Below are 26593 nucleotides of genomic sequence, written 5' to 3'. Positions count from 1 at the left end.
CTTCTCTGTGGGAGCGCCAGCCCTGTGGAACCAACTCCCACTTGAGCTCCGGATGGCCCCGGATCTCCGGTCCTTTCGCCGCGACCTCAAAACTTTCCTTTTTCATCAGGCTGACCTGGACTGATGACGGGTTTTTAAAATGTTTTCATTTTTAATTGCTTAGTTAATTTATTTTGGGGCTGTTTATTTAATTTCTCTTAACTTTTGTATTGTTGTTTTTATTGTTGTTAGCCGCCCTGAGTCCTTCGGGAGATAGGGCGGCATATAAGTCCCAAAAATAAATAAATAAAATAAATAAAAAACTTTCAGGAATACAAATTATGTTACCTGTCACAGTATAGCCCTCCCTGCTCTGGCCACCCACAGATGTACAAACTTCAATTCCCAGCACCAGCCATGCTTGCTATAGAATTCTAGAACTGGCCAACATAAATGAAGAATATTTTTAAAGCACTGCACAGTACAGGGCTAGGTTAGCTGCAGAATCACCTCCCAAATGGTATTCTGCCTATCCTGGGTTAAATAGGGTGGGTGTGCTCCAGGTCCCCTTCTTTAAGCACTGCCATTTGGTGGGACCTCAGAGGTGCACCTTCTCGATGGCTGCCAGAGTTTGTGAAGAGCCTCCCGCCCCAGGGATCCGTTCCTGAGGGCTGCAAAGATCTGGTTCCTCCCCTAAGAACTGGGCTAGAATGGGCGTTGAACTGCGAGGAAGATTGGTCTGGCACTTGGGGAGAGGGTACATTTGTTTCGAACTGTTTTTTAAAATGGGTTTTAAAGGGTTCAATTCAACATACTGTTTTTGACCTTTAAATAACTTCATGGGATGGGGATGGGTTATTTCAGGGACTGCCTCTTCTCGGTTACATCTGCTCATCCCATCAGATCTAGCAGGAGGCATGCTACAGATCCCATATCCAAGTGAGGTTGGTTTCATCCCTGTTGATTTTCCAAAAGTCCCTCAAAACCTGGTTATGCCATTAGGCCTGGGAACCCCAGGATATCAGCAAAGTACTGAGGAGGCTCCATGCTGGTCGGCATCTACTGGTCTTTGTGATTTTTTAATTTTTCCGGGATAATAGTTTGTGTGTCGTCATTTTATTATATGCTGACCAGAACTGCTTTTTTGTGACATGGACAGCTTTATAAATTTGATGAATAAATGAATGGTGAACTGCCTCAGGTTATTATATGAAACACGTGGCCATTTAAATCTTGTGGATAAATAGTTAAATAAATATTCCAGCTGTGGTTTATTAGTATAAACTAATGTTTATACTATAGTGCAAGGTAGTGTCAAGGGATAACTGCGAAAACAAGTCATTTTGAATGCATTTTTTTGAAAATACAATTTTCAGCCATTATATTCCCAAGTATTCATAGCTAGCACAACAGAATCCTTCAGCATTTTAATATTCCCACACAACAGTGCAATTTAAACAGACCTTTAATATCAGTATATTTGAAAGTCAAATCTCAATGCGTAAGAGCGGCATAGAGACTACAGTTCTGGAAGTTTTCTCCCAGTTTGGACGCCAGGAGGAGAGAGAGGAGGAACATGCAATCACAGAACAATGATCAAACTCTAAATACATTGTGAGGTTTGGTCCAAAAACAAAAAAACAAACAAACAAAAAACGTTTAAACATAATTAATCCAATTACTGCAAACACAGCTTCTCTGAGTAAAGTTAAGATATTGCATTTGTAGTGTAGGGTGTTGCTTTCCCTTCAGCGAACCAGCGGGGCCTGCTTGAGCGAAATCAGCACTGAGCGCATGCGGGACACATCTTTCGCCTGCTTGCTCGACTTGGGGTTAAAGTCACAGAGTCGAGCCACACGTTCCCACTCGGTGCCAGGAGACGAGTCGTCAACATCGTTCACAAAGACTTCTTCAGCTGCCCTAGAAGTAACGCAACACGTTTCATTTCAATGAAATAGGTCTCCCACCCATTTTCCCGTGAGTTGCTTCCCAATTATTTGTAAAGTCATCATCCCCATCACCCAAAGTAAGGTAATTTTCCAATCCTCCTTTCAGGCTTTCAAACTATGGAAGGGGCAATGAGACCCATGTGAACTGAGAGGTGCTATGTCAAAGGTCGGAGTATATGTGCTTGGTTTAACAGAGAAAGGTAATCTCAACCTTATAGAGTGTACAAGGTTGAGGCAAGTGGGGTTTATCAAAAATCAACTCTACAGATGCATAACCTGAGTGTGTAATGTGCAAACTTGACAATCAGCACACAATCTCATTACCCGTATACTGAACTCTGCATACAGTATAAATCAGAAGATCCACAATACAATGGCAGAGCATGTGTAATCCATGCAGAAGGTTCCAGGTGCAATCCCGAGCATTTCCACATAAGGCAAGGAAAAAGATTCCAATCTGAAACTTAGGAGAGCTATTAGGAGTCCGATTTGATGATACTGACTTTGAAGGATCACCGTTTGATTCTATATAAGGCCATTTCCAGTGATCCTATGGACACCAATAGGAAGTAATCACGTTGGCACGGTGTGCTAAGATTGGTATTTCAGCTGCCTTCTTAACAGTTATTTTTAATTTTTACAAACTATAGCATGAAACTGGGATGCTATTTTTAATGCTGCGGAGAGGTAACAGAAATTAGCATGAAAGAAAAGAAGTCATAGCCCTCGTGGTTGAAAATGCTATGGACCTAAAGGCTGGAGCAAGGAAGACTGAAGCAAAGGCCAAGGAGAAATCTGCTTCTTCATTTCATCTGCACTCATGAGCACATTTTCTGCTTAGTGACCTCACCACAAGTATTGTCCCTTCAATACTAGCATTCTGCTATCTTGCTCACAAATAGGAAAAATTATTTTCGGGAACTAATTGAAGCAAGACCGTGAGCTCTGAACATAAGCAAATGCAATAAGCAGGCCTACTTATGGGGAAGGGAAAAGGAAAAAAAAAACTACTCCCACAGAGTACGGGGGGGGGGGTGAGGGGGAGGGGAAGCAATGAGATGAACTTATGAAGTTCAGCGCTGATCACAAGTATGGTTGCATTTTACAAACACCACTGATGACAAGGGTCACTACAACACTGCTATTTCATGGGACGAGACACTCAAGGGGCAGTGAAGAGTTTACTTAACTGTTCTAGGCTGTAGCAAGGATGGTTTATGTTTGTGCTTTAAAGGTGAAGAGAAACAAAAAGGAGAGTTTAAGTCAGATACAGAAAATGAAAATGAGCATAATGCAGATGGCAAGTAAAGCTGGCCAAGACATGCACTCTGCAGCACTTATCAACACTCAGGAACAGGTGCCTCCAGGATTTATTTTACAGGAGCTGCGCTACAGGCACTCTTCTCCTCCCCCCAACCAGTTACAGGAAACAGCCTTTCTGCCTCAACTTCAACTGCAAAAATCAAACGGCAGACACCACCTATGTAAGTCCAGCATTTCACAAGTCAAGGTTTGTTTTTTTTTCTAGGACTGATCATCTGCCAAACTTCCATCCCATTTGGGGGAAAGTTTCAGTACTAAATTCAGACTAGAGGTAGGCATGAAATACCCATCAGCCTTCTCAACCGCCATGCCATGAAACTCCCGGATTACACAACAAATCTGAAAATATTGTAGGCAATTAAGGAAATACTCCGATACTCCCATATTACACCCCTCCTACGTGAGCTGCATTGGTTACCGGTTGCCCTCCGGGTGAGATTTAAGGTGCTGGTTCTTACCTTTAAAGCCCTACATGGCTTAGGCCCGGGATACTTGCAGGACCATCTGCTACCGGGAACGAATTCCCATCGCCCAGTACGCTCACACAGAGAAGGCCTCCTCAGGGTACCGTCGGCTAGACAATGTTGGCTTGTGACCCCCAGGGGGAGGGCCTTCTCTGTGGGAGCGCCAGCCCTGTGGAACCAGCTCCCCCCTGAGTTTCGGATGGCCCCAGATCTCCAGTCCTTTCGCCGCAGCCTCAAAACTCTCCTTTTCCACCTGGCTGACCTAGACTGACAGGGATTTTAATTATGTTTACAACTCTAACTCTATTCTTTAATTTATTTTAATTTATTTCAAATTTTTATTTTTAATTTACTGTACAGAGACCTTTAAGTTCTGTTGTTGCTAGCCGCCCTGAGTCCCTCGGGAGATAGGGCGGGATATAAATCCCATTAATAAATAAATAAAATAAATATAAATCATGGTGAGGAACACAGAGCCCCAGCTCCACAGCAGTTTCATCATCATTTCTTTTTCCTCAATTCCTGACGCACTCCATTCAGCTACAACTGGCTCTGTAGAGATAAGGAACACTGACTTCCTCATCTCCTGAACTTGCCACTAATGGGGTTTTCAAGCAGGAAGAAGGAAAAGTCTGTGGCAAATTGCTCACGTCTTTCTCTTGGTTCTTTTTTCCAAAGACAATTATTCTATCAACACATCTGTAATAGTATTCTGTTTTGTCCAGCTGGACTAGCACCGGCGAACATAAGCATCAGAATTCTAGCATGTGCATAGAGGAAAGAAGGCATTTGATTGTGCACAATAAACATCCAGAAGTATATAAGAAGAACCTTTTATTTAAACTTTTCAGAGTATAGAACTGGAATATGAACAGAAAAACAGAAAGTTATCCCGCTTTTTTCTGAAACAAGTTATTTTTACATAGGAAAGTGGCATAGCTAAATTTTACCTAAAATTTCCAGAGCTAAATAAATCCTCTAGCAATATTTTATTACTCTGAATGAATCCTCCAATTCTATATTTTATATATGGAAGCTGTACAAAACTACTTTTCCCCCATTCATTTCCATTTCTTGTTAATCACTGCAGTAGTTTTACATCTAGTGTTGCTACAAAGGAGCTGCTGAAGTAGCTTTCATTATTTTATATGCTTGGGTAACATATGTACTCAGCTATGAGAAAACTACTGAGTGTTTTCAGTTACTTAAATGTCACCTATATTTAGTTCAACAAAATTCAACTCTGCATGCTAAGCGGTTTAATTTTCAATACAGAATGAAATTTAAGGCAGGTTTGCTTATTACAAATTTGATGAAACCAAATGCTGATCTGGAAAAGTTCCATTTATTATTCAATCGCTATATTTCACCTACTCCAGCATTAGCTATTAACTTTAATATTTTCACAGTTCATTATTCCAGACATACACTCTACTGCATAACTCAAAACAAACCACGAGTTATCTGACATCTCCAGCATTTGCTACATATTAATAACACTTTTACACTTTTTGTACTATATTCAAAACCCAACAAGAAGCAACAACAAAACTATGGAACTCTTCCTTTTAACATTAGAAAATTGTTCTTCCTTACAATTTTATTTGAAACCTCCACCAGTCTTTGATTAGAAGCATCTAAATTATTCAGTGAGTGGCCAGGAGCCAACTGACCATTTCTTGGATGCTATCAGTATCATTTATTTTAACTAAATGTAATTCTCCATTCCTGCCTCTACTGCACCCCGCACCCCCCAAAAAAAGTCAGTCTTCTTCCTATTTTGTTCTATAAGGTATGTCTCTCTGCTTAGAGGTATTTCGATCATAATAACCCTCAAGAGATTAAAAATGTTAAGTAAAACAGATGGATCAGAATATAAGCAGTAGTTAGGCAACATACACATAACCGATTACGTCAGCGAAGGGTTGTTTGTAGAAACCTTCATCTGCCACCCTAGATGGCAAGTAGTCCACAGAAGAGGCAAGCAGACAGAAGACAAAGAGAAAAGAATAAGCAAAAGGAAACATAGCCAAGTGGAATTAAATTTCAAATAATTAACATGCAGATTAATCTGACCCTAGAAAATACTTAAGAAATTGTTAAGTGAAGAAAAAAAAACATGTAAGAAATATGTGTTAAGAAATAAACTACACAGTTAAGAAACAACTTAGCTCAAGGAAGATACGTTAGTCCTGTGCAGACAATCAAACTTATAAAAATAAATCCTGATTGCTTTCTGTAAGTCTTCAGGCATTGTTTTGCCCAATAAAATTTCAAACTACGGGTATATTGGTGAAACTAGGTTGTAAACAACAGCTAATAAAAGGCAACTTAACTTACTAATAGCTTTTTAAAATGTGCCATGGTTTATGTTGAGAAAGGGGAAATCTGCTCTAGACCAGGGCTTTTCAACCAGTGGTACAGGTACCACCTGTGGTACGTTGGCACCTGGCAGGTGATATGTGATCATCCTAGAAAAGTGGTAGCGGGGAAGCGGCATGAGCTGAACCGGTGGCAGCACCACACAAGCTTGAGCGAGAGATGGCTGGAGCTGCAGGGCTGTCAGGGCTCAGTAGAAGTGGTAGGATCAACGCCAGGCTCCAGCTGGAGTTCGGCGCTGATCCAGGCACTTTTGTTGAGCCCAGAAGAAGCACCGATCAGCTGGAATGTTGCAGCATCTCCAGGTTCTTGTGATTTACATTCAGATGCTTGGCAACTGATTCATATTTATGACGGTTACACTGTCCCAGGGTCATGTGAAGTGACCAAAACCTGCTGCAACCACCCAGCAGAGGGGGGGGGGAAATAAAAACCAAATACCCACCCCACCCCCGCTGCCAATCCTCAAAAGAAATGCTCTCAACAATGAGACAGGAGGAAGAGCACAACGGGGCAGGCAGGCAGGCGTCTTGCTCAGCTGTGGCTTGAGGGACACTTTTTTCAGTGCCATTGTAACTTCAAACAGTCACTAAGCAAACTGTTGTAAGTCGAGGACTACATCACTTTTTTCCTCTTTTTTTTTTGTCAAGTTTTTGACACCTTGCTAGGTGACTGGTGGTACTCGGATGTTGCCATATCCTAAAAGTGGTACAATGGGTGAAAAGGTTGAAAAGCCCTGCTCTAGAGAGCAAGCATTTTGGCTACACACACACACATATATATTATACACCCATAACATGCACAACTACACATACACACTGGAATTTAGTCTTTGGGAAAAGGATCAGACTGTCTCTATTACTGAAAATACAGTAGTGGCCAAAATTGTGGAAACCTTTTGGGAAAAGTGTACATTTGAGGTTTGATGGCTAATAACGCCACATTTTTGGGAGTAGTACCATAAAATTATATATCAATGGAAAGATATTTTAATCAACAATTTAATGCAACAAAGTTTGTTCAATTATCTGTATTCTATGAAAAGGTATAGCCAAATAACCAGGAAAGCAGAGCACAACTTGCTTAGGTTGATATCAGGTAGCTTTCCTTCATCTGATTGTAACCAATGAGCATGAGTGTTTACAGAGCCAATAAGGTGTCATCTTGTTTTGGCAATAAGCCAATAAGATCACAGTAGGGTCACTTCGATTTTTTAGATTGGGAGTCACCCAGAGTTTCTTATAAGATGGTTAATTTTTAAAAAAAACTTTTCTATTTGTATTGGTGTGCCATTGTCTGATGACACAAATCTTTGTGTGTGCGTCTGTGTGTGGTGCTGAGTCAATGTTGATTCCTTGCAACTGCTTGGATAAGTCCCTTCAGTTTTCTTGGCAAGATTCTGGGAGTAGTTTGTTATTGCCTCCTTCCTAGAGCTGTGGGAGGGTGCCCGGCTCAAGATTGCCCAGTTAGTTTTGTGCCTAAGGTGGGATTAGAACACAAAGTCTCTTGGTTTCTAGCCTGGTGCCTTAACCACTATATCTGACTTTCCAGGGAATAAGAAGGAGACTGAAAAAAATAAGACAAGAGGACTGCTGAACATTTTCTGGAACCATTTCAGGTATTGGTACAGTAGTTGTTCAATGGCACTAGCAAAGTCATGGTAATTCTTATTTTATATATAACTCCATCCATATAAAGCAAAAAGAGGAGGAAGGGGGAATGAGAAAATCCTTATCCTGAAGAGTAATGGATTCCTGAAAATTTCTCAGAAAGGATATTGTTTGCCAGTTATAATTAGCATAGAGCCGCTATCATGTCAGCAAAAGAATATTAATAAAAAATTAACAAAATCCAGGAGCTGATCATTAACAGTATCATTACCTGTTATTTGCTTTTGTTTTCTGTAGCTGCTCATCTTGCCTTGCATACCACTCCTCCAATTCCTTTATTGCTTTTTCCTTCCATTCTGCTTCTTGCTTTCGAGAGTTTGCATCTTTAAAAAAATATTGACACAGACATGTGGTTTGTATATAAATACCTAGTCTTTTGGATGAAATAAAGCTAAGATTCTGAACTATTACTAACTAAAACCATGGAGATTATAAAAGTTCTAGGGGATAAAAATCAATGGAATCTATACAGTTTACCACACAGATTTTGTTAATGACTATTATTGGAAGTAAGCACAAAGACTAGAATCAATTTCAAGATTAAGTAGTAGTACAAATATATTAATTCCTTTCTGAAATGTAGCAAAAAATGAAACCAGATCCACCACACCAACAAAGTTCATGATCTGAAATAACAGTGCAAGAACAATGAAATAGTTGGTCACATATCCCAGTTTCCTGTTAATTTTTTAATAACAGTATTTATTTATTTTATTTATTTATTTAATTTAATTTGTATACCGCCCTTCTCCCGAAGGACTCAGGGCAGTGAACAGGGCAATAAATACCAAAATACAAAAATACAAAAATTAAAAACAGATTAAACCATAGTGCCCAAATACAATAAATAAATTACTTAAAAACAATAATTAAAACCCAAACCCATCAGACCAGGCCGGCTTGTTCAAACAAATAGGTTTTTAGATCACGTCGGAAGGAGCGAAGGTCAGGAGCCATCCGGAGCTCAACCGGTAAACGGTTCCAAAGGTCAGGCGCACCCACAGAGAACGCCCTCCCCCTGGGGGCCACCAGTCGGCATTCTCTGACCGGTGGCACCCTGAGGAGGCCCTCTCTGTGGGAGCGCACTGGGCGGAGGGAAGTTGATGCCGGCCGCAGGTGCTCCCTAAGGTACTCCGGACCCATGCCATGTAGGGCTTTGTAGGTCATTACCAGCACCTTGAATCTCACCCGGAAGGCAACTGGAAGCCAATGCAGCTCACGGAGCAAAGGTGTAACATGGGAGTATCGGGAGACCCCCAACATAACTCGCGCGGCTGCATTCTGCACCAGTTGGAGCCTCCAAGTGGTCCTCAAGGGCAGCCCCATGTAGAGCGCATTGCAGTAGTCTAACCAAGAGGTCACGAGCACATGAGTGACTGTACGCAAGGCATCCCGGTCTAGATAGGGCCGCAACTGGCGCACCAGGCGAACCTGGGAGAAGGCCCCCCTAGTCACAGTTACTATATGATCTTCTAAAGAAAGCTGTGAATCTAGGACTCCCCCCAAGTTGTGAGCCGTATTTACGGGGGGTAATAACTCACCCCCCATAGTAAGAGATGGAATGATCTAAGTTTCCCGAGATGCCAGCACGGACAGGGTTGAGCCGAAGCCTGTTCCTCCCCATCCAGACCTGGACCATCTCCAGGCAACGGGACATCACGTCGAGGGCATCACTGGGATGGTTTGGGGTCGAAATGAAATGAAAAGCTGGGTATCATCAGCATACTGATGATACCCAACTCCAAAACCACGAATGATCTCACCCAGAGGCTTCATATAGATGTTGAACAGGAGAGGCGAGAGGACCGACCCCTGAGGAACTCCGCAAAAGAGAGGCCTCGAGGTCGACCTCTGTCCCCCTGCCAACACCGACTGCGAGCGTCCCAGGAGGTAGGAGAACCACTGAAGGACCGTGCCTCCCACTCCCAATGGTCGATGGTATCAAAAGCCGCTGAGAGGTCTAATAGGACTAGGACAGAGGAACAACCCCTGTCCCGGGCCCTCCAGAGATCATTCACCAGAGCGACCAATGCCGTCTCCGTGCTGTGCCCGGGCCTGAAACCCGATTGGTACGGGTCCAGATAGAAAGCTTCCTCCAGGACCAAAGGGAGCTGAGGCGCCACCACGCTCTCAACAACCTTCGCAAGAAAGCGAAGGTTGGAGACCGGACGAAAGTTGTTTAATACAGCGGGGTCCAAGGCAGGCTTCTTGAGGAGAGGTCTCACCACCGCCTCCTTCAAGGCGGCGGGGAAACTACCCTCACTCAAGGAAGCAGATATCACCGCCTGGAGCCAGCCAGTAATCATCATCATCATCATCATCTTTATTGATTAGCCCATGGGCCATATCATGGTGCAGAATTCCAAACACACATTATATTAAAATGCAGTAAAACAATTTAGAATGAAATTAGTTAAAATATAATTTAGGATAAAATAGAAATAAAATACAATTTAAAATGAAATTGGGATAAAATACATTTTTAAAAAGAAATTAGAATTAAATACAGCAATTTAAGATGTAGATAAAATATAATAAAATTATATTTCACCATCACCCCTACAATCTATCCCAATCAGTCTCACATATGCCGATCTGTGTCAAACCATTTTGCTCAGGTACTGTGTTGTGTTAAATGTAATTTTCCAATTCTGGCAGCACGTAAGGTAAGTTATCTTGATATGGGGGTCCCAATGGGTCATTCGTTTAGTGTATAGGCCAAGGCACCTGTCTCTTACCCTCTTATACAGGCAGCAGTGAAATAGGATGTGAGCCAGGTCCTCAATCTCTGCCGCTCTGCAGATGCAGAGACGTTTATTATAGGGTATAGAGTGGAATCTCCCATATCTGACCATTTTGAAATATTAATGACTAGTTCTTGCAAAAATTAAATATTCTACATAGGACAATGAATGCTATGCAAACTAATCAACAGAAAAACATTATACATGTTGGGGGGGGAAATCACACAAATGAATTATTTCTAGCATTTGAGATTATTTGGCAAGAATGGTCATTATATATATATTCTATACTTTAACAACATATTTGCCCAATCTTCTGTGCCTGAATAATTCTCTCCTCCCTACCCAAAGGGCAGGAAGACATAGTCAAAAGGGAATCAAGATGCATCCAAGGGAGATGGCCCCCAATAGCAAACGAAGCATGCCTTGCCTATGGCTTGCAATTCAGGGATAACTGGCAATACTGCTGCTCCAGCAGTCCTTACTTGGCTGAAAATACAGTTCCCATTAACAGTTACGTGCTGCCGAAAATTTAGATTCTTACCAAGCTCTTCTAGGCGCTCCCGCTGCTCTTCTCTCCATTTGCGAATGCTCTCTGGTTCTGTCTGCAAACGATCAGCTTGAGATACAGCAGCATAGCAGTCTGTAGGACCATTGCTCTCCTGATCCAGACAAAGAGGCAGCCATTTTTATAATTACCCATGAATAAAAATGAAGTTCTAAGGTATTGTTAGCTTTGCTAGGAAAATGTAAGAAGAGGCAAAGGGATCAACAATGACAGTTTTTTTGGGAAGATTTGGTAATATATAACCTCCATGGCAAATGAAGCATTAAAAGCATTAAAGAGGGAAGCAACCTAGAACTAAGGAGAAATTTCCTGACCGTTAGAACAATTAATCAGTGGAACAACCTGCCTCCAGAAGCTGTGAATGCTCCAACACTGGAAGTCTTTAAGAAGAGATTGGACAGCCACTTGTCTGAAATGGTGTAGGATTTTCTACCTAAGCAGGGGGTTGGACTAGATGACCTCTAAGGTCCCTTCCAACTTTATTGTTGTTGTTGTTATTAAATGGGAGAGGAGAGCAGGGTTTCTGGGTTTCAGCCTTTTTAAAAAGGTATCCTTCAGCTGCCAGCTAAGTTATGAAAAAGCAAGAAAATCTCATCTTTTGCTGAACAGAGAAGGGGCAACATAATAATAGTATTTTGCTAAATATAGAAGAATTCTAGTCATCTGTAGGAAATAGAGAGTGATATAACTATCTGTCAGATAAGACCACTGGCAAGCATCTCCTATACTTCCCTGATATCACACTGACCCTCAATGAGGTGATACCACTCAATATACTTTTCAAATAATAAAGACAAATGGTACGTTTATTTGAGTTGGAAGATTTATCATGTACTCATGGTAAATACAGGGAGTGCAGAATTATTAGGCAAATGAGTATTTTGACCACATCATCCTCTTTATGCATGTTGTCTTACTCCAAGCTGTATAGGCTCGAAAGCCTACTACCAATTAAGCATATTAGGTGATGTGCATCTCTGTAATGAGAAGGGGTGTGGTCTAATGACATCAACACCCTGTATCAGGTGTGCATAATTATTAGGCAACTTCCTTTCCTTTGGCAAAATGGGTCAAAAGAAGGACTTGACAGGCTCAGAAAAGTCAAAAATAGTGAGATATCTTGCAGAGGGATGCAGCACTCTTAAAATTGCAAAGCTTCTGAAGCGTGATCATCGAACAATCAAGCGTTTCATTCAAAATAGTCAACAGGGTCGCAAGAAGCGTGTGGAGAAACCAAGGCGCAAAATAACTGCCCATGAACTGAGAAAAGTCAAGCGTGCAGCTGCCAAGATGCCACTTGCCACCAGTTTGGCCATATTTCAGAGCTGCAACATCACTGGAGTGCCCAAAAGCACAAGGTGTGCAATACTCAAGAGACATGGCCAAGGTAAGAAAGGCTGAAAGACGACCACCACTGAACAAGACACACAAGCTGAAACGTCAAGACTGGGCCAAGAAATATCTCAAGACTGATTTTTCTAAGGTTTTATGGACTGATGAAATGAGAGTGAGTCTTGATGGGCCAGATGGATGGGCCCGTGGCTGGATTGGTAAAGGGCAGAGAGCTCCAGTCCGACTCAGACGCCAGCAAGGTGGAGGTGGAGTACTGGTTTGGGCTGGTATCATCAAAGATGAGCTTGTGGGGCCTTTTCGGGTTGAGGATGGAGTCAAGCTCAACTCCCAGTCCTACTGCCAGTTTCTGGAAGACACCTTCTTCAAGCAGTGGTACAGGAAGAAGTCTGCATCCTTCAAGAAAAACATGATTTTCATGCAGGACAATGCTCCATCACACGCGTCCAAGTACTCCACAGCGTGGCTGGCAAGAAAGGGTATAAAAGCAGGAAATCTAATGACATGGCCTCCTTGTTCACCTGATCTGAACCCCATTGAGAACCTGTGGTCCATCATCAAATGTGAGATTTACAAGGAGGGAAAACAGTACACCTCTCTGAACAGTGTCTGGGAGGCTGTGGTTGCTGCTGCACGCAATGTTGATGGTGAACAGATCAAAACACTGACAGAATCCATGGATGGCAGGCTTTTGAGTGTCCTTGCAAAGAAAGGTGGCTATATTGGTCACTGATTTGTTTTTGTTATGTTTTTGAATGTCAGAAATGTATATTTGTGAATGTTGAGATGTTATATTGGTTTCACTGGTAAAAATAAATAATTGAAATGGGTATACATTTGTTTTTTGTTAAGTTGCCTAATAATTATGCACAGTAATAGTCACCTGCACACACAGATATCCCCCTAAAATAGCTATAACTAAAAACAAACTAAAAACTACTTCCAAAAATATTCAGCTTTGATATTAATGAGTTTTTTGGGTTCATTGAGAACATGGTTGTTGTTCAATAATAAAATTAATCCTCAAAAATACAACTTGCCTAATAATTCTGCACTCCCTGTATTTAGAAGCCAATTTGATGTAGTGGTTAGGGTATCAGGGTATCAGTCTTACTATAGGCCCAAAGCCATGGGTGAATATGAGCCAATTACTCTTTCCCAGCCTTAGAAAGGAGGCAATGGCAAACCACTTCTGAAATATCTTGCCAAAAAAACTCACATGGACTTATCCAGGCAGTATCCAAGAACTGGACATAACTGAACAGAAGAAAAACATACGTACCATCGTATGGCTCTTTGAATTACAGGTGGTCCTCATCTTACTTAATACTATAAGGACCGGAAAATTCACTGTTCAGTGGTACAGTTGTTAAGTGGGACATGATGTGACCGTGACTTGTGTCCTTTCCTGCCACTTTTCCTATTGATTTTGATCACTGGAAACCCGATGGGAAGATTGCAGATGGCAAACATGTGACTGCAGTACACTGCAATCGTAATGTGAGTTGGTTGCCAAATGCCCACATCATGATCATATGACCATGGGGATGCAATGGTCGTTAAGTCACTTTTTTCAGCGCCACGTAACTTTGAACAGCTGCTAAATGAATGGTTATAAGTCAAGGACTAGCTATGTACAGATCTGCTTTCTAACCACATTCACCATTTGACAGGCACTTTGTTAGTGGTTCATACTATCACAATTATTCATCCTTTTTATATTACTAATACTTTTGATGTTATGCTTTAACTGCACAATATATATTTTCTCACAGAATGCTGTGAAGCTAGATTATTGAGGAATGATCAGTTCTGAGACAAACATAGCAAAGAGCTCAAAAAGAAAGGCAAGTTCATAAATACACAAGAATCTGCTGCAGGTGCTGAACACAGAATAGGTGTATATTTATAAATTGACAATAAACAGATATGCATGTGATAATAAAAATGCCTTGTCAGCTTTTTGGCTGACTCCTCCTCCCAAACCTGTTTTTTTTCTCAGCATAGTCCTAGCATAACCCCTTGCATCCCAGGGAAACAGTAACAGAAGCTTTTAGGAATTCTTACATTCACATAACTTCTTACTCGTGTATCTATGCCAAGATTCAAAGCAAACGGAGTGAGTTGCTGAGATGCAGAAAAAAGAAAGAGAATCTCTTCTGCTTTTATAAGGATATTCACTAGCCAGCCTTTTAAATTTTAGAAATCAATTGACCACTCCAGCATCATGTGGGTTTAACACCGAAGTGCCGGAACAAGCAACAAAACTCACTGTCAAGAGTTTGGTTCAATCAGTCGTGACCATTCTTATAGTAGAATTTCACTTACCTGGTAGATATCACCATTCGTCACTCCATCAATCGCCTCTGAGAAAGAAGAAATGGTCTATGTTAACTTTCTTGGCAACAGAATCTTTCTTTAAAAGAAGAAGCATTTAAGAGGATGTAAGAAAGTAAACTAAAGAATGATGCTTTAGTTATTGTATTGTAAACTAGCTTCACCCTCTCAGCAGAAAATTGAAAGACTATATAAACTAAGAATAAAGAGTACAAGAAGCTCACGCTTCAAAGTTCTTCTCTTTCAATTGTTTACTTGGTGAACAATTTTTTCAATCTACCTCTTCCCTTTCTAACATAATATTTATAAGATACCAGTTTCAAGGTAACTGTTAAAGTCACTATTATAATAGCTTCAAAACACTTGAAATGCCCTAGTATTCATTCCACAAGAAATAAACAATTCTCTGAAAAATAATTCCAATGATTGGAAGTTGATTCTAACCAGAGTAAAGCATAAATTCTACTAGATTAGGAAAATTAAAAGCTACATTTACTTTGGAAGAAATCATAAATACAAGACACCGATTAAAAATGAAATGCCAAGAATTACCACTTTCCTATGAGACTCAAGGAACTAATAAGACTGGTTATATCTAAAGAGAGTAAGAAGGAGGTTATTTGAGGGACAGCCTCTTCCCAGTTACATCTACCCATCCCATCAGGTCTGCATGAGAGACATGATGCGGATGCCATCGGTCAGAGAGTTTAGTCCAGACATGTCAAACTCACAACATCACCTGACGTCGCCCAACAAATCGGGACTGTTTTGCCATTGCCGGCAATGGGGTGGGCGCAGCTTTCCGCGTGATGTGTCCGGCCCACAGGCTGGCAGTTTGACACCCCTGGTTTAGTCCCTGAGGTGAGATTGGCCTTCCAGAAAGTACTTAAAAGTGATTCTGTCAACTAGCTTGGAGATCCAACAGTAGAAATGAACCTGCTAGGTGGCTATCTATAGTTAATTGAATGCACTCTCTTGTATGCTTTCTTGTCATTTTGTTTTATTTTTATCTTATTTTTCTTAATTTAAATTGGCTTTTAGTGGTTATGTATTTTATTATATACGCCACCCAAGGTCACTATGTGAAATGGACAGTTATGCAAATGTGTTCAATAATGTAAAGAATGCATAAATGTATATATAATCAAGAATGCATAAATGTATATAAAATCTGCTTGAATCAATCCAGTGGAAGACAAAGGCTGCTTCATTAAAGATTATGGAGCTTTATCTACCATGCTGGTCCAGTGTGCATCGCTTGTTATTTTCAATATATGGCTGAGAGGACCTTTAATCTCAAAACATTACTTTCATTTACAGACCTCAAATATATATCAATGGCAAAGGCTTATAGCATAAATGATTTAGTATTAGAAGTCTGAGTGACAACAGCTTCTATGATTTTAAGCTACATTGGTTGACACAAAAGAGATGTGGCTATCCCAGAAATATTCCATTTATTTACAGAAAGGAGGGTTTTAAATATAAATTTCATTGGAAGTCCAGTCTTCTAAGAATAAACTGTGATCAGTTGCCAGAAGAACAAACTGTTGCTTCTGATGGTTAGTTTTGTTTACCTACAAGAGGAAGACTGATACGATAAACATTTTATCTTGAAGGTTCAAAAGTTATAAAAGCTCCCCTTCCCCTGAAATCAGCTTGCTGAAATATGAAGTTCAGATCATACTAGAAATGGTTTCTTGTGAAACCTTACTTCCAAACAGACTAAATTTGTCTGCCTGGGCCAGTTGTTCAGAAATATCAGTTCCTTGATCCTGTTGGGTGATTATCTCACACTACATTCCTATCAAGAATCTCTGAGTTTCTAGAGAGAAAAAATAAGGCAGATCCCAGTCTGCTTCATCCTGATTGAATCTGCTTTCTATGCTACCAGAGTGAAGTAAAAATGAAGCCCAGACAATAAACCCAATGCAGTCCATCATCAGTGCCACAAGCCACTGAGTCTATTTTGTTTTGCTAGCTGGAACTGAAGAGATGATTCTCAAATTAAAATAATCCACATATCGAAGAGAGAGCAACGGAAGGGAGAAAAATTATTATATTATCATATTCTCTGTAAATAAAAGATGTCTCTGTCATTTTAATTTTAAACTGAAGAAATACACTATTATTTCTCTCAGGTAAATAAATACAACAATACGTCTGTCTCATGGTGCCAAATGAGTTCAAATTTATCAAGCTCAAAGGAAATAAAAGGGTAAGAAAAATAACTATTTATTTGATACAAACTATGTGGAAAGAAGTTCAAATCAATTTGCAACTATGCAAGAAATCAAGAATTGTGAACACTTGGCTCTAAATCCTAAACCTCCTATTTCTATTAAGAAGTATTTCAGACCTTTGCTTAGAGAATTCTAAATATAAATGGGGAAGATGTAAAATCTTTATCTGCCAAAAAGGATTTACTTAGGTGGTCAAGTCTATCAGCTTCAGCATAGCTAGACTGTAAGGCCAAATAAAAATACTGCAATATAGAAGAGTTATGACATTGATGCATTTTAATGTATTCCCAAGAACTATATGGGAAGGGAAATATATAAAACTCCAATAAGGTTAGCTCTGTTCATGCAGGGTAGGCCCTATGGAAACCACAGATAATTTTCTTTTATATTGTTTTTTTTGTATAATGACATCTTTACACATTCTACAATTCCATTAATACAATTTTTCAGGGTAAGTAGAAAATTAGATTCATTCTCTACTATCATATTAGAGCAACTTAATTTCTCATTAGGTTTTTTAAAATTCTACCTTATTTCAAAAATTCACAACAATCCACAGTTTAGAATTAAAGTTTTATTGAGATTATCAGTTAATTTTAATATTTTAAATTTTACCCATAATAATTAACTAATATTGTGAGATTTGAGTCACACAAATCAAAAGGCTAAATATTTAGAGATGACGGGGAAAAATCCTACACACACACACACACACACACACACACACACACACGTATATATTGGCTTCCAGTTGCCCTCCGGGTGAGATTCAAGGTGCTGCTGATGACCTATAAAGCCCTACATGGCATGGGTCCGGATTATCTTAGGGAGCACCTGCTGCCAGCATCAACTTCCCATCATCCTGTGCGCTCCCATAGAGAGGCCCTCCTTAGGGTGCCGCTGGTTAGGGAGTGCCGGCAGGTGATCCCCAGAGGGAGGGCATTCTCTGTGGGCACGCCTGCCCTTTGGAATGATTTACCTGTGGAACTCCGGACCGCCCCTGATCTGCATTCATTTCGCCGGGACCTGAAAACCTGGCTTTTCGATTTATCAGGCCTGGACTGAAAGGGTTTTAGCTTTTTAAATATTGTTTTAATTGTTGGGCTTAATTAATTTAATTTATTTTAATTTTATATTATCTTTTATATTGTATTTTATGCTGCCCTGTAAACCGCCCTGAGTCCTTCAGGAATATATATATAAATTAGAAACAGGAACTTTACACTTGGATATTCCATCCTTTGCCAGAAGATTAGATATCTGTGGTCAACTTCTTCCTGTTATCGCTGAAAATAGTTAACAGAAACAGAGCACATCAGGCCCTGAAACCAATTCAAAAACATGTTTTCAAATCCCAGATTCTTTTGTATGATGCTGAAATCAGCAACATGTAAGAGAAATAAGTGTGTGTTTGTGTGTGTGTGTGTGTGTGTGTGTGTGTGTGTATTTGTTTTACTAATAAAAGATGTGAAACATCGAAACTGGATCACATTTTTACATTTCCAGGTTGCCTGGTAGGAAAACAGATTTCACATTCAAATGTCAACAGTTAATTTAAAGGAATATTTTTAATTGTAATTATTTAAATAAATGCTTAATTGAGCTTCATTGTCAGAAAGGATAATTTAGAATATTATTATATGAAATAAATTCCATTCAACAGAACTGTATCTGGAACAACTTAAGATTCTGTGTTTAGATTGTGCTAATGGATATATTATTGAACACATAACTGTAACTTTCACTGTGAGTTTTTTTCTCTGTTCCTCCGTTTATTCATAATTCATAATGACTACTTTTCTCATGGATTATTTCTTATAATACTAAACAGTTTTATGTACTGTATGCATTAAAAATGGCTCTGATAGTAAATAAAACTTAACGTTTGCATTCTATTAAACATTTCTAGAGGCATAGTCTGATAAGAGAGCACTATCTGCAATTAAAAGAAAATAGAGCATGAAGCTGATAAGTTATAATTTATCTACACAATGAAGCAGAAACCTGTACTTGTGTCCTTCACCAAACCTCATACCTAACAATAGTATTTACTATTTAATATTAATTCCACCACCACCTGTGAGAGAAATGGGGAAATGAAGGATAAGTATTTCTTAAAGAGAATCATATTACAGGGGGAAACCTAATTAGTTCCAAGTGGCGATATAAACATTTTATTAGGTATGGAAATTTAATCAATTTAAAGACAAAGCACTGTCTTTAAAAACAGAACGCCATTCTATCGAATAGTAATAACATTTTTAGCCATTCTATCGAATAGTAATAACATTTTTATAAGTTTTGGCTGTTGGGACACTCAAGTTTTAGAAATTATGAACTGGGATGATATCTTTCCAAACTACTTTTCCACCAAAATATTTTTGCATTGCTCTTCTGTTCTTTCCAAACCAATGGAATGTTGGAAAGATATTGTATACAGGGGTTTGAGACTGACTACAAGTAGGATAGCATGCCATAAAATGGAATAAAAAAATGTGTGTAAGGAGGAAGAATCCAATAAAAGAAAGGCTGGGTTTGAAAATGAGGAGCCAAGTTAAAAATTCCAGAAAAAGCCCACTAATGCATGTTGTGGGAGGGGCATTTAGGCAGTGGCTTAAAAATGTTACTAACTCCAGCATTCTGAGCTCTATTTCCCCCAGATCACCTGACCCAGAGCACAAATATGGTTAATATCTGGAAAAATGTCAGAAGCCATCATCTACATGGTTTCTCATTTTTTATTCTATTAATTTGCTGTCCATTATTTTATTTGCTCTGAATATTTAACCAAGGAAAACACTGAGGATGCTGCAATACAGGAACACCCTATTGCATTCCAAACAAAGCAGAACATGGCAAAATATATAGATGTTAAGAATGACAATTTAATGATTATAAAATCAAACCCACCCATCTCTACATGGTTTAAAATCAACAAGATGACAAAAATTAGAAATGTATGTTCTTTTTTCAGTATCGGTAACTCCTCCTTACAGTACACGTGCTATCACTCAAGTTCTAAAAAAATAAAAATTATCTCCCCATACTCTGGCAAGGTGGAAACCAGACTATGAATGGACTCAGAAACTAAGACCACCATTTCACCCAACACTGATTGTAATTACCTGCACAGGCCCCCAGCTCCAATCCCAAAGACAAGCTATAGCCCCACGTACGCTGCTCTGCTCAGCCCCAAAGTAATGTCTCCTTGCATTTGTCACATAACTGCAACCAATGGTACTGTGCTCAGAATTACACAACGGGCTATTAAATGAATATATCACATTTTTATTATGTTCAAAAATGTAGATCAGTATTTCCTAAACAAACCTAACTCTAAATCCACATAATATATATCCCACAGAACCTGAACATTGTTTGTAATAAAGCCAATCTATCTGTTTTTTCACAAAAGCATATTTCATAAATTGTGCAAATTATCTTTCAACAAGAAAGTGACTCTGTGTATGTAAACCAACAAGCAAACAAAAATATCTATTTGAAACCAAACCCATCTCTAAAGCTTTTGGCCAATCATTCTGCAACAATTACTATTTATTAGCAAATATGTAATGGATTCTGCCATATAGCAAATGCCAGGAAAAACTCAAGCTGATTTACATTATTCTTATCAAAAACAAATGAGCAGCAGGGCCATTTGATCCAAAGACTTTATATTAAATAAACACTGAATTTATGAAGTATGCTTCGACTTTCCTTTTCTACTAATCCAAATTAAGAATGAGCCATTATAATTTATTCAAATACCCGACTGTGTTCAAGATTGCATTTTTCCTATTTTCTATAAGCCCACTTGTTCCTCTTTATTTTTTTGTGAATTTGAACTGCTATTGCGCAACACAATATGAGAGCAGTTGAGGAAATAAAATCCATCCTTGTACAGAACGCTTCTGCTTTTTCTCCCATTCCTTACAGCCAGGGCAGGGTGATGGCTCAGCAGTTAAGATGCTGGGTTTGTTGACTGGAAAGCCAGCAGCCCAAGTTTGAGACCTGAACTCCATGTGACAGGGTGAGCTCCTGTCCTTGCCCCAGCTCTTGCCAACTTAGCAGTTTGAAAGCATGCAAATGCGAGTAGATAAATAGGTACCACTTCGATGGGAAGGTGCAGTGCTCTGTGACATCATGTTGGCCACATGACTGCAGAAATGTCTTCGGACAGAGTTGGCTCAATAGCCTTGAAATAGAGATGAGCACTATAGGCAGCAACAACTAGCAAAATAAAATCTGCAGGGACTCCTTTACTTTTTTACTGTACCTATAGCAAGATGGCTCCTCAAAGCCCTTCTGATGGCTAGTCAAATCTGGCATTAGCTAATACTTTTTGTTCTCATTCTTCTTATAGTGACCATCAGGATAACTTAACATACTGCAATCAGAAGTCTCTTGTAGCTAGATATGGGGAGAAACAGGCTTCGACTCAATCCTGCCAAGACTGAGTGGCTGTGCATATCGGCATCTTGGATAAACCAGGTTGTTCCACCACTAATGATGGGGGGGTGAAGTGTTACCCCCCCGTCTATAGGGCTCGCAACTTGGGCGTCCTCTTGGATTCACGGCTCAATTTTGAAGATCATATAGGAGCCGTGACCAGGGGGGCTTTTGCCCAGCTTCGTCTGGTGCGCCAGTTGCGGCCCTATCTGGACCAAGATGCCCTACGCACAGTCACCCATGTGCTTGTGACCTCCCGGCTAGACTACTGCAACGCTCTCTACATGGGGCTGCCCTTGAGGACCACTCGGAGGCTTCAGCTGGTGCAGAATGCAGCTGCGCGAGTTGTTATGGAAGTTTCCCGATACTCCCGTGTAACACCTCTTCTCTGTGAGCTGCATTGGCTTCCGGTTGCCCTCTGGGTGAGATTCAAGGTGCTGGTAATGACCTATAAAGCTCTAAATGGCTTCAGTCCGGATTATCTAAGGGAACACCTGCTGCCAGCATCAACTTCCCATCGTCCTGTGCGCTCCCACAGGGAGAGCCTTCTTAGGGTACTGCCGGTTAAGGAATGCCGGCGGGTTATTCCCAGGGGAAGGGCGTTCTCTGTGGGCGCGCCGACCCTTTGGAACCAGCTTCCCACGGAGCTTAGGACCGCCCCCGACCTTCGCTCATTTCGTAGGGACTTGAAAACTTGGTTTTTTGAGCTGTCTGGCCCAGACTGAGGGGTTTTAATTATTTAATTAATGGGGTTTTAGTTAAGTTCAGGGATTAATTTAATCTTAGTTTTAATCGATTTTAATTGTATGTGATGTATTTTAACTTTTAATTTTCCCTGTAAACCGCCCTGAGTCCTACGGGAATAGGGCGGTATATAAATTTAAATAAATAAATAAAATAAATATTCTACCTTCCTCCGCAAAGGTGACAAAACCATATTTTAGAGAAATTCAAGATACAGGAGGTCATTTACTAACCATCTGAAGTTATACCACCCCAGCTACTTATGATCCGAGTTTGAAATTATGATAGCCAACCTCCCCATGGTTACATCATCACATTTTGGGCGTTTGGCAACTGGTTCATCCTTCTGGCTGATTGCAGCTTCCCAGGGTCATGTGACTGCAATTTTTGGCAGCTTTTCTGGTTTCCAATGTTTCTAGCTGAAAAAGCACATTGAGTAAAATGGATTCATTTAATGACCAGCACAAAAAATGTTGTAAAATCAGGTATGATCATGTGGTGACCTGCTTAACTATCATAATTCATGGTTCAATTATGGTCATAAGTCAAAGAGAACCTGTACTGTACCTGTAGTGATTTTACACTAAGGAATTTCATTAAGATTGCACATATTAGGCCTAAAAGACTTCATAGGAACAGTCTTAGTTTTATGATGCAGAGATTTTGAAATAGAAAGGAACTAGGTGATTAAGGAACCACAGTAGAAATCAGGAGACCACAAGTTCTGGTCCTGCCTTCGGCACAATGCCGGCTGCATTAACTTTGGCCAGTCACTTCCTCTTAGCTGTAGGAAAAAGGCAATGGCATAACACTTCTGAAAAACCATGCCCAGGAAACTAGTGACTTGTCCAGGCAGTCTCCAAGAGTCAGATACAATTGAACAGAAGGGGGACAGGGGAGTTAAACCAGAGGTTTTATTTGGCTATTGCATCAGTTTCCTAGCATTGAATGTACTTTAGTCCCAAAGACACTTAACACTTCTCTGCACTGGCAGAAGATAATGTTGTACAACCATGAAATGGTTATCCATAGTCTAGAATGAAATACAATAGTGGATCAAATCATAGCCAAAAATACAATCTGTAGTCTCAAGCTGGAATCACACAGATCGAGAACAGATCTGTTTCTATAATTCATTTTGTGCTAATCAAGTATAAAATAGGGTGAACAAGATTCATTTTTAAGAGGGGGAAAAAGGGAAAGAATTTTTCTTTAAGTTACAGAATCAGAAGTGCTTAGTTGAAATGTGTCCACATAGGAGGAATTGACCTGTCTTAATTAGGGACAAAACAGTAAGTTTACAAAAAAATTAAAATCTTTTTTTTTTGCTGAAAATGAACAAAAACATATTAAACATGGGAAGAAGGGAATATAAAGGGGAAATGGTAAAAGTTTATAACTGCTATAAAGATGATCAGAAACCACCTCTTTAACCTTTTCTCTTTTTTTCTATCTTTTTTGTTCAAAACCTATAGTCTATAATAAATCTAGTATAAAACATCCAAGTTAATGGTTTGGTCATGGTGTCTCTTTAATGTTTAACAGAAATTTCAGACTTAGGTCGTTTAAAGAACCACCAAAGGAAAGAAACGGTGAGTGAGAGAGAAGGTACTTTTACTAAATATATAGCTTGAAAAGACATGTAAGCGGCTTAGAATATAAGCTGAGAAGACCTAGTTTCATAACCTTTTCCTAAACGGACTTTATGTTTAAATAAAGAATTATATTCTGCCCAGTTCAGAGATTCCATGTTGCTGATACTTTAAAAATAAATAAATACGGTAACAGAAATCACTCAATAGCTATATAGTTTAAATAAAAAAGGGAACCCGGCTGACACGCATATGAGGATTAGACACAATACTGCTAATCTTAATTGCCTTATGCTCTTTTGCTTTGTGGAAAGATAGAACTATACTGTAGCGGGCATACAGTTTTCAGGGGAAAGAAAATTCCCCAAGGAAGCAGCCAGCTACTGAAAAAGGCCCCTTTTCAGGTCCATTTGCCCCTTGGAAGTGTTGTGGAGGAATCCACAGCATTCCCTCACGGACTATTCAAACAGGATGAGTCGATGCCGGTGAAAGCAAGCCCATAATTATTTCGGCCCTCAGTAGGAACTATAAGTAATGACCAGCATCTTGAACGTTAATGTGGAAACAAAATACAAATGCCGGGCGTTGTTGATATATAACCAAAGTTGTCGGGAAGACGAGCACCCCAATAATCTAAAGTGAATTATGAGGCAGGCAGGAAGAAAAAGGTTGGAAAAAGACGAAGCGCGATGATTTCTAGTCAGACCTCCGACTAGAAAAACGACTGAAAGGTTTAAAAAGAAAGGGAAGTCTTGAGTTTCAGTTTCGCGGCCCGTTTTCTTTACCGTTGGCTCATTTTTTTAATTTGTCATTCGACGCCTGGATTCTCCCTACCACGTATTAGACGGGGCGAGGCAACCCGCCTCAGGCAAGCAAACTCTCTCCAATGCAGGCTCTCATTAATAGGCAGAGGAGAAAAAGGCGCCTAGAGCCTCAAGGAGCGTGTCGGCCTACGGCTGCCAATAGCTTCAAAGGACACGAACTGGCTCAGTTTGGGGGTGTTGGTCCTCGTTATCGTTGTGCCTCAAGTACGTGCGGTATTTTTTTCCCCCCCAAAAGCTCCCAAACATTTCAGGTTAAGTTTTTAAGAAGAGACTTGGACAGCCGTTTGTCCGAAATGGTATTAGGGTTTCCTGCCTGAGCAGGGGGTTGGACTAGATGACCTCCAAGGTCCCTTCCAACTTTATTATTATTATTATTATTATTATTATTATTATTATTATTATTATTATTATTATTATTATTATTACTATTACTATTATTATTATTATTAATTATTCCGACGCGGTCTGAAGACTTATTTGTTCGAACAAGCCGGCCTGGCCTGATGGGGGATGGGTTTGGATTTTATTGTTGTTTTAAATGTATTTTAACCTATTGTTATAACTTGGGCATCTCGTTTAATTCTTTTTTTAATTTTATTTTATTTTTATTTTAATTCCATTTATATCCCGCCCTTCTCCGAAGGCTCAGGGCGGCTTACAAATACAAATACAAATTACAAATACAAAATACTTTTGTATTTTTATATGTTTGCCCTGTTCACCGCCCTGAGTCCTTCGGGAGAAGGGCGGTATACAAATAAAATTATTATCATCATCGACCCATCGGACCGCTTTCCAAGTTTGGGGCTACCCGCTATTACAAGAGTCTTCACCTACAACCGTAACGGCACCGATTCCCTTCGGGTCAGCCTAACGAGAACATAGCAAGAGCGGAAGGGAAGGCAGGGTCTCTAACCATTAGGCCAACCCCTCCCCCACTGGACAGCTATCGACGGGGGTCAACGGAGGGCTCGACCGCGAGGCTTCCCCGCCCCCATCCCCAAGGCCGACCGTTCACGCGCGCCGGCTGTCACGTGACCGACTCCCCCCCCACCCCGCCCGCCCTGCACGTGCCACTTCTTTTTTTTTCTCCTCCCCCTCCCCCCGCGCGCGCTCTCTCTCTCTCTCTCTCTCTCCCTCTCTCTCCTTCGGCGGCCTCTTTCCTTACCTGCGGTCAGCGCGTCTTGGCCTTGCATCCCGACGGGCACCTCGCCGTTTTCCAGGATACTGTAGCCCTCGTCGTTCTCGATGCCCGCGATTTCATTCTCCTGCTGGGCCAGGAAAGCGGCGGCTGGGTCTTCTTCGCCGCCAACCCCCAGGGACCCGTTTCCCGCCACCGGCTGAGGGGAGGCGAAGAGGTCGAACTCGGCCATGAGCGGATGCGCGCGCGTGTGTGGGGGGGGAAGCCAACCGAAGGACAAAGAGACAGGCGGCCAAAAAAATAAAATAAAAAAAATCCAACCACCGCACACGAAGCAACCGTTTAACGGGCAGCAAGCACTATTTCCGGCTTCCTGCAGCTAATCGTCCCGCAGTCAGCACCCTTTTTCTCCTTTCCTTCCTCCGCCCTTCCCCGGAAAGCTCCTAGAGTGATGGCCCAAAACCACCAACCAATTGAAGGGAGAGAAAGGCATAAGCCAATTAGTGTGTCCAGAAGGCGGGATTCCGACGACATTCCGCACACGTGACCTCTCTACTCATTCGCTCGGAGGAGGAGAGGGAAGAGGTGTCCCCTCGCGGGCGGGACGTTTTTACCTCTCTCTCTCTCTCTCTCGCCTCGTAAAGTGGACTCCCCGTTTGACAGGTTAAACCTATCGGTGGTATTGAGGCAAAGACGGGATTTCTAACGCGAATGGCCTGAGGTACATTTAATGAAAGGAGGAGCGCCCAAGTTCGCTGGAAAAGGGAAAACGCTCCTTTACGCGCCTTTCTCTGAAAACAGGTGCCAGCAACTTACTAGCACTTACAATTACTAAGC

General features: G+C 40.6%; 1 protein-coding gene across 1 annotated transcript; it reads right to left on the bottom strand.

Annotated features, from left to right (window-relative positions):
• Window positions 1-1426: 1426 nt before the first annotated feature.
• CLTA (clathrin light chain A) lies at window positions 1427-26219 on the bottom strand. The gene is made up of 5 exons (XM_083353762.1): window positions 25784-26219; window positions 14755-14792; window positions 11053-11170; window positions 7976-8087; window positions 1427-1899 (listed from the first exon to the last, which is right to left on the bottom strand). Exons 1-5 carry the CDS (start codon window positions 25986-25988, stop codon window positions 1728-1730), a joined length of 645 nt encoding a protein of 214 aa, XP_083209888.1. The 5' UTR covers window positions 25989-26219; the 3' UTR covers window positions 1427-1727.
• Window positions 26220-26593: the final 374 nt, after the last annotated feature.

Source organism: Vipera ursinii (assembly GCF_947247035.1).
Source record: "Vipera ursinii genome assembly, chromosome: 2".
NCBI classification, from domain to species: Eukaryota; Metazoa; Chordata; class Lepidosauria; order Squamata; family Viperidae; genus Vipera; species Vipera ursinii.
Note: the sequence above shows the minus strand (reverse complement) of the source record. Positions and strands in the feature narration are given on the sequence as shown.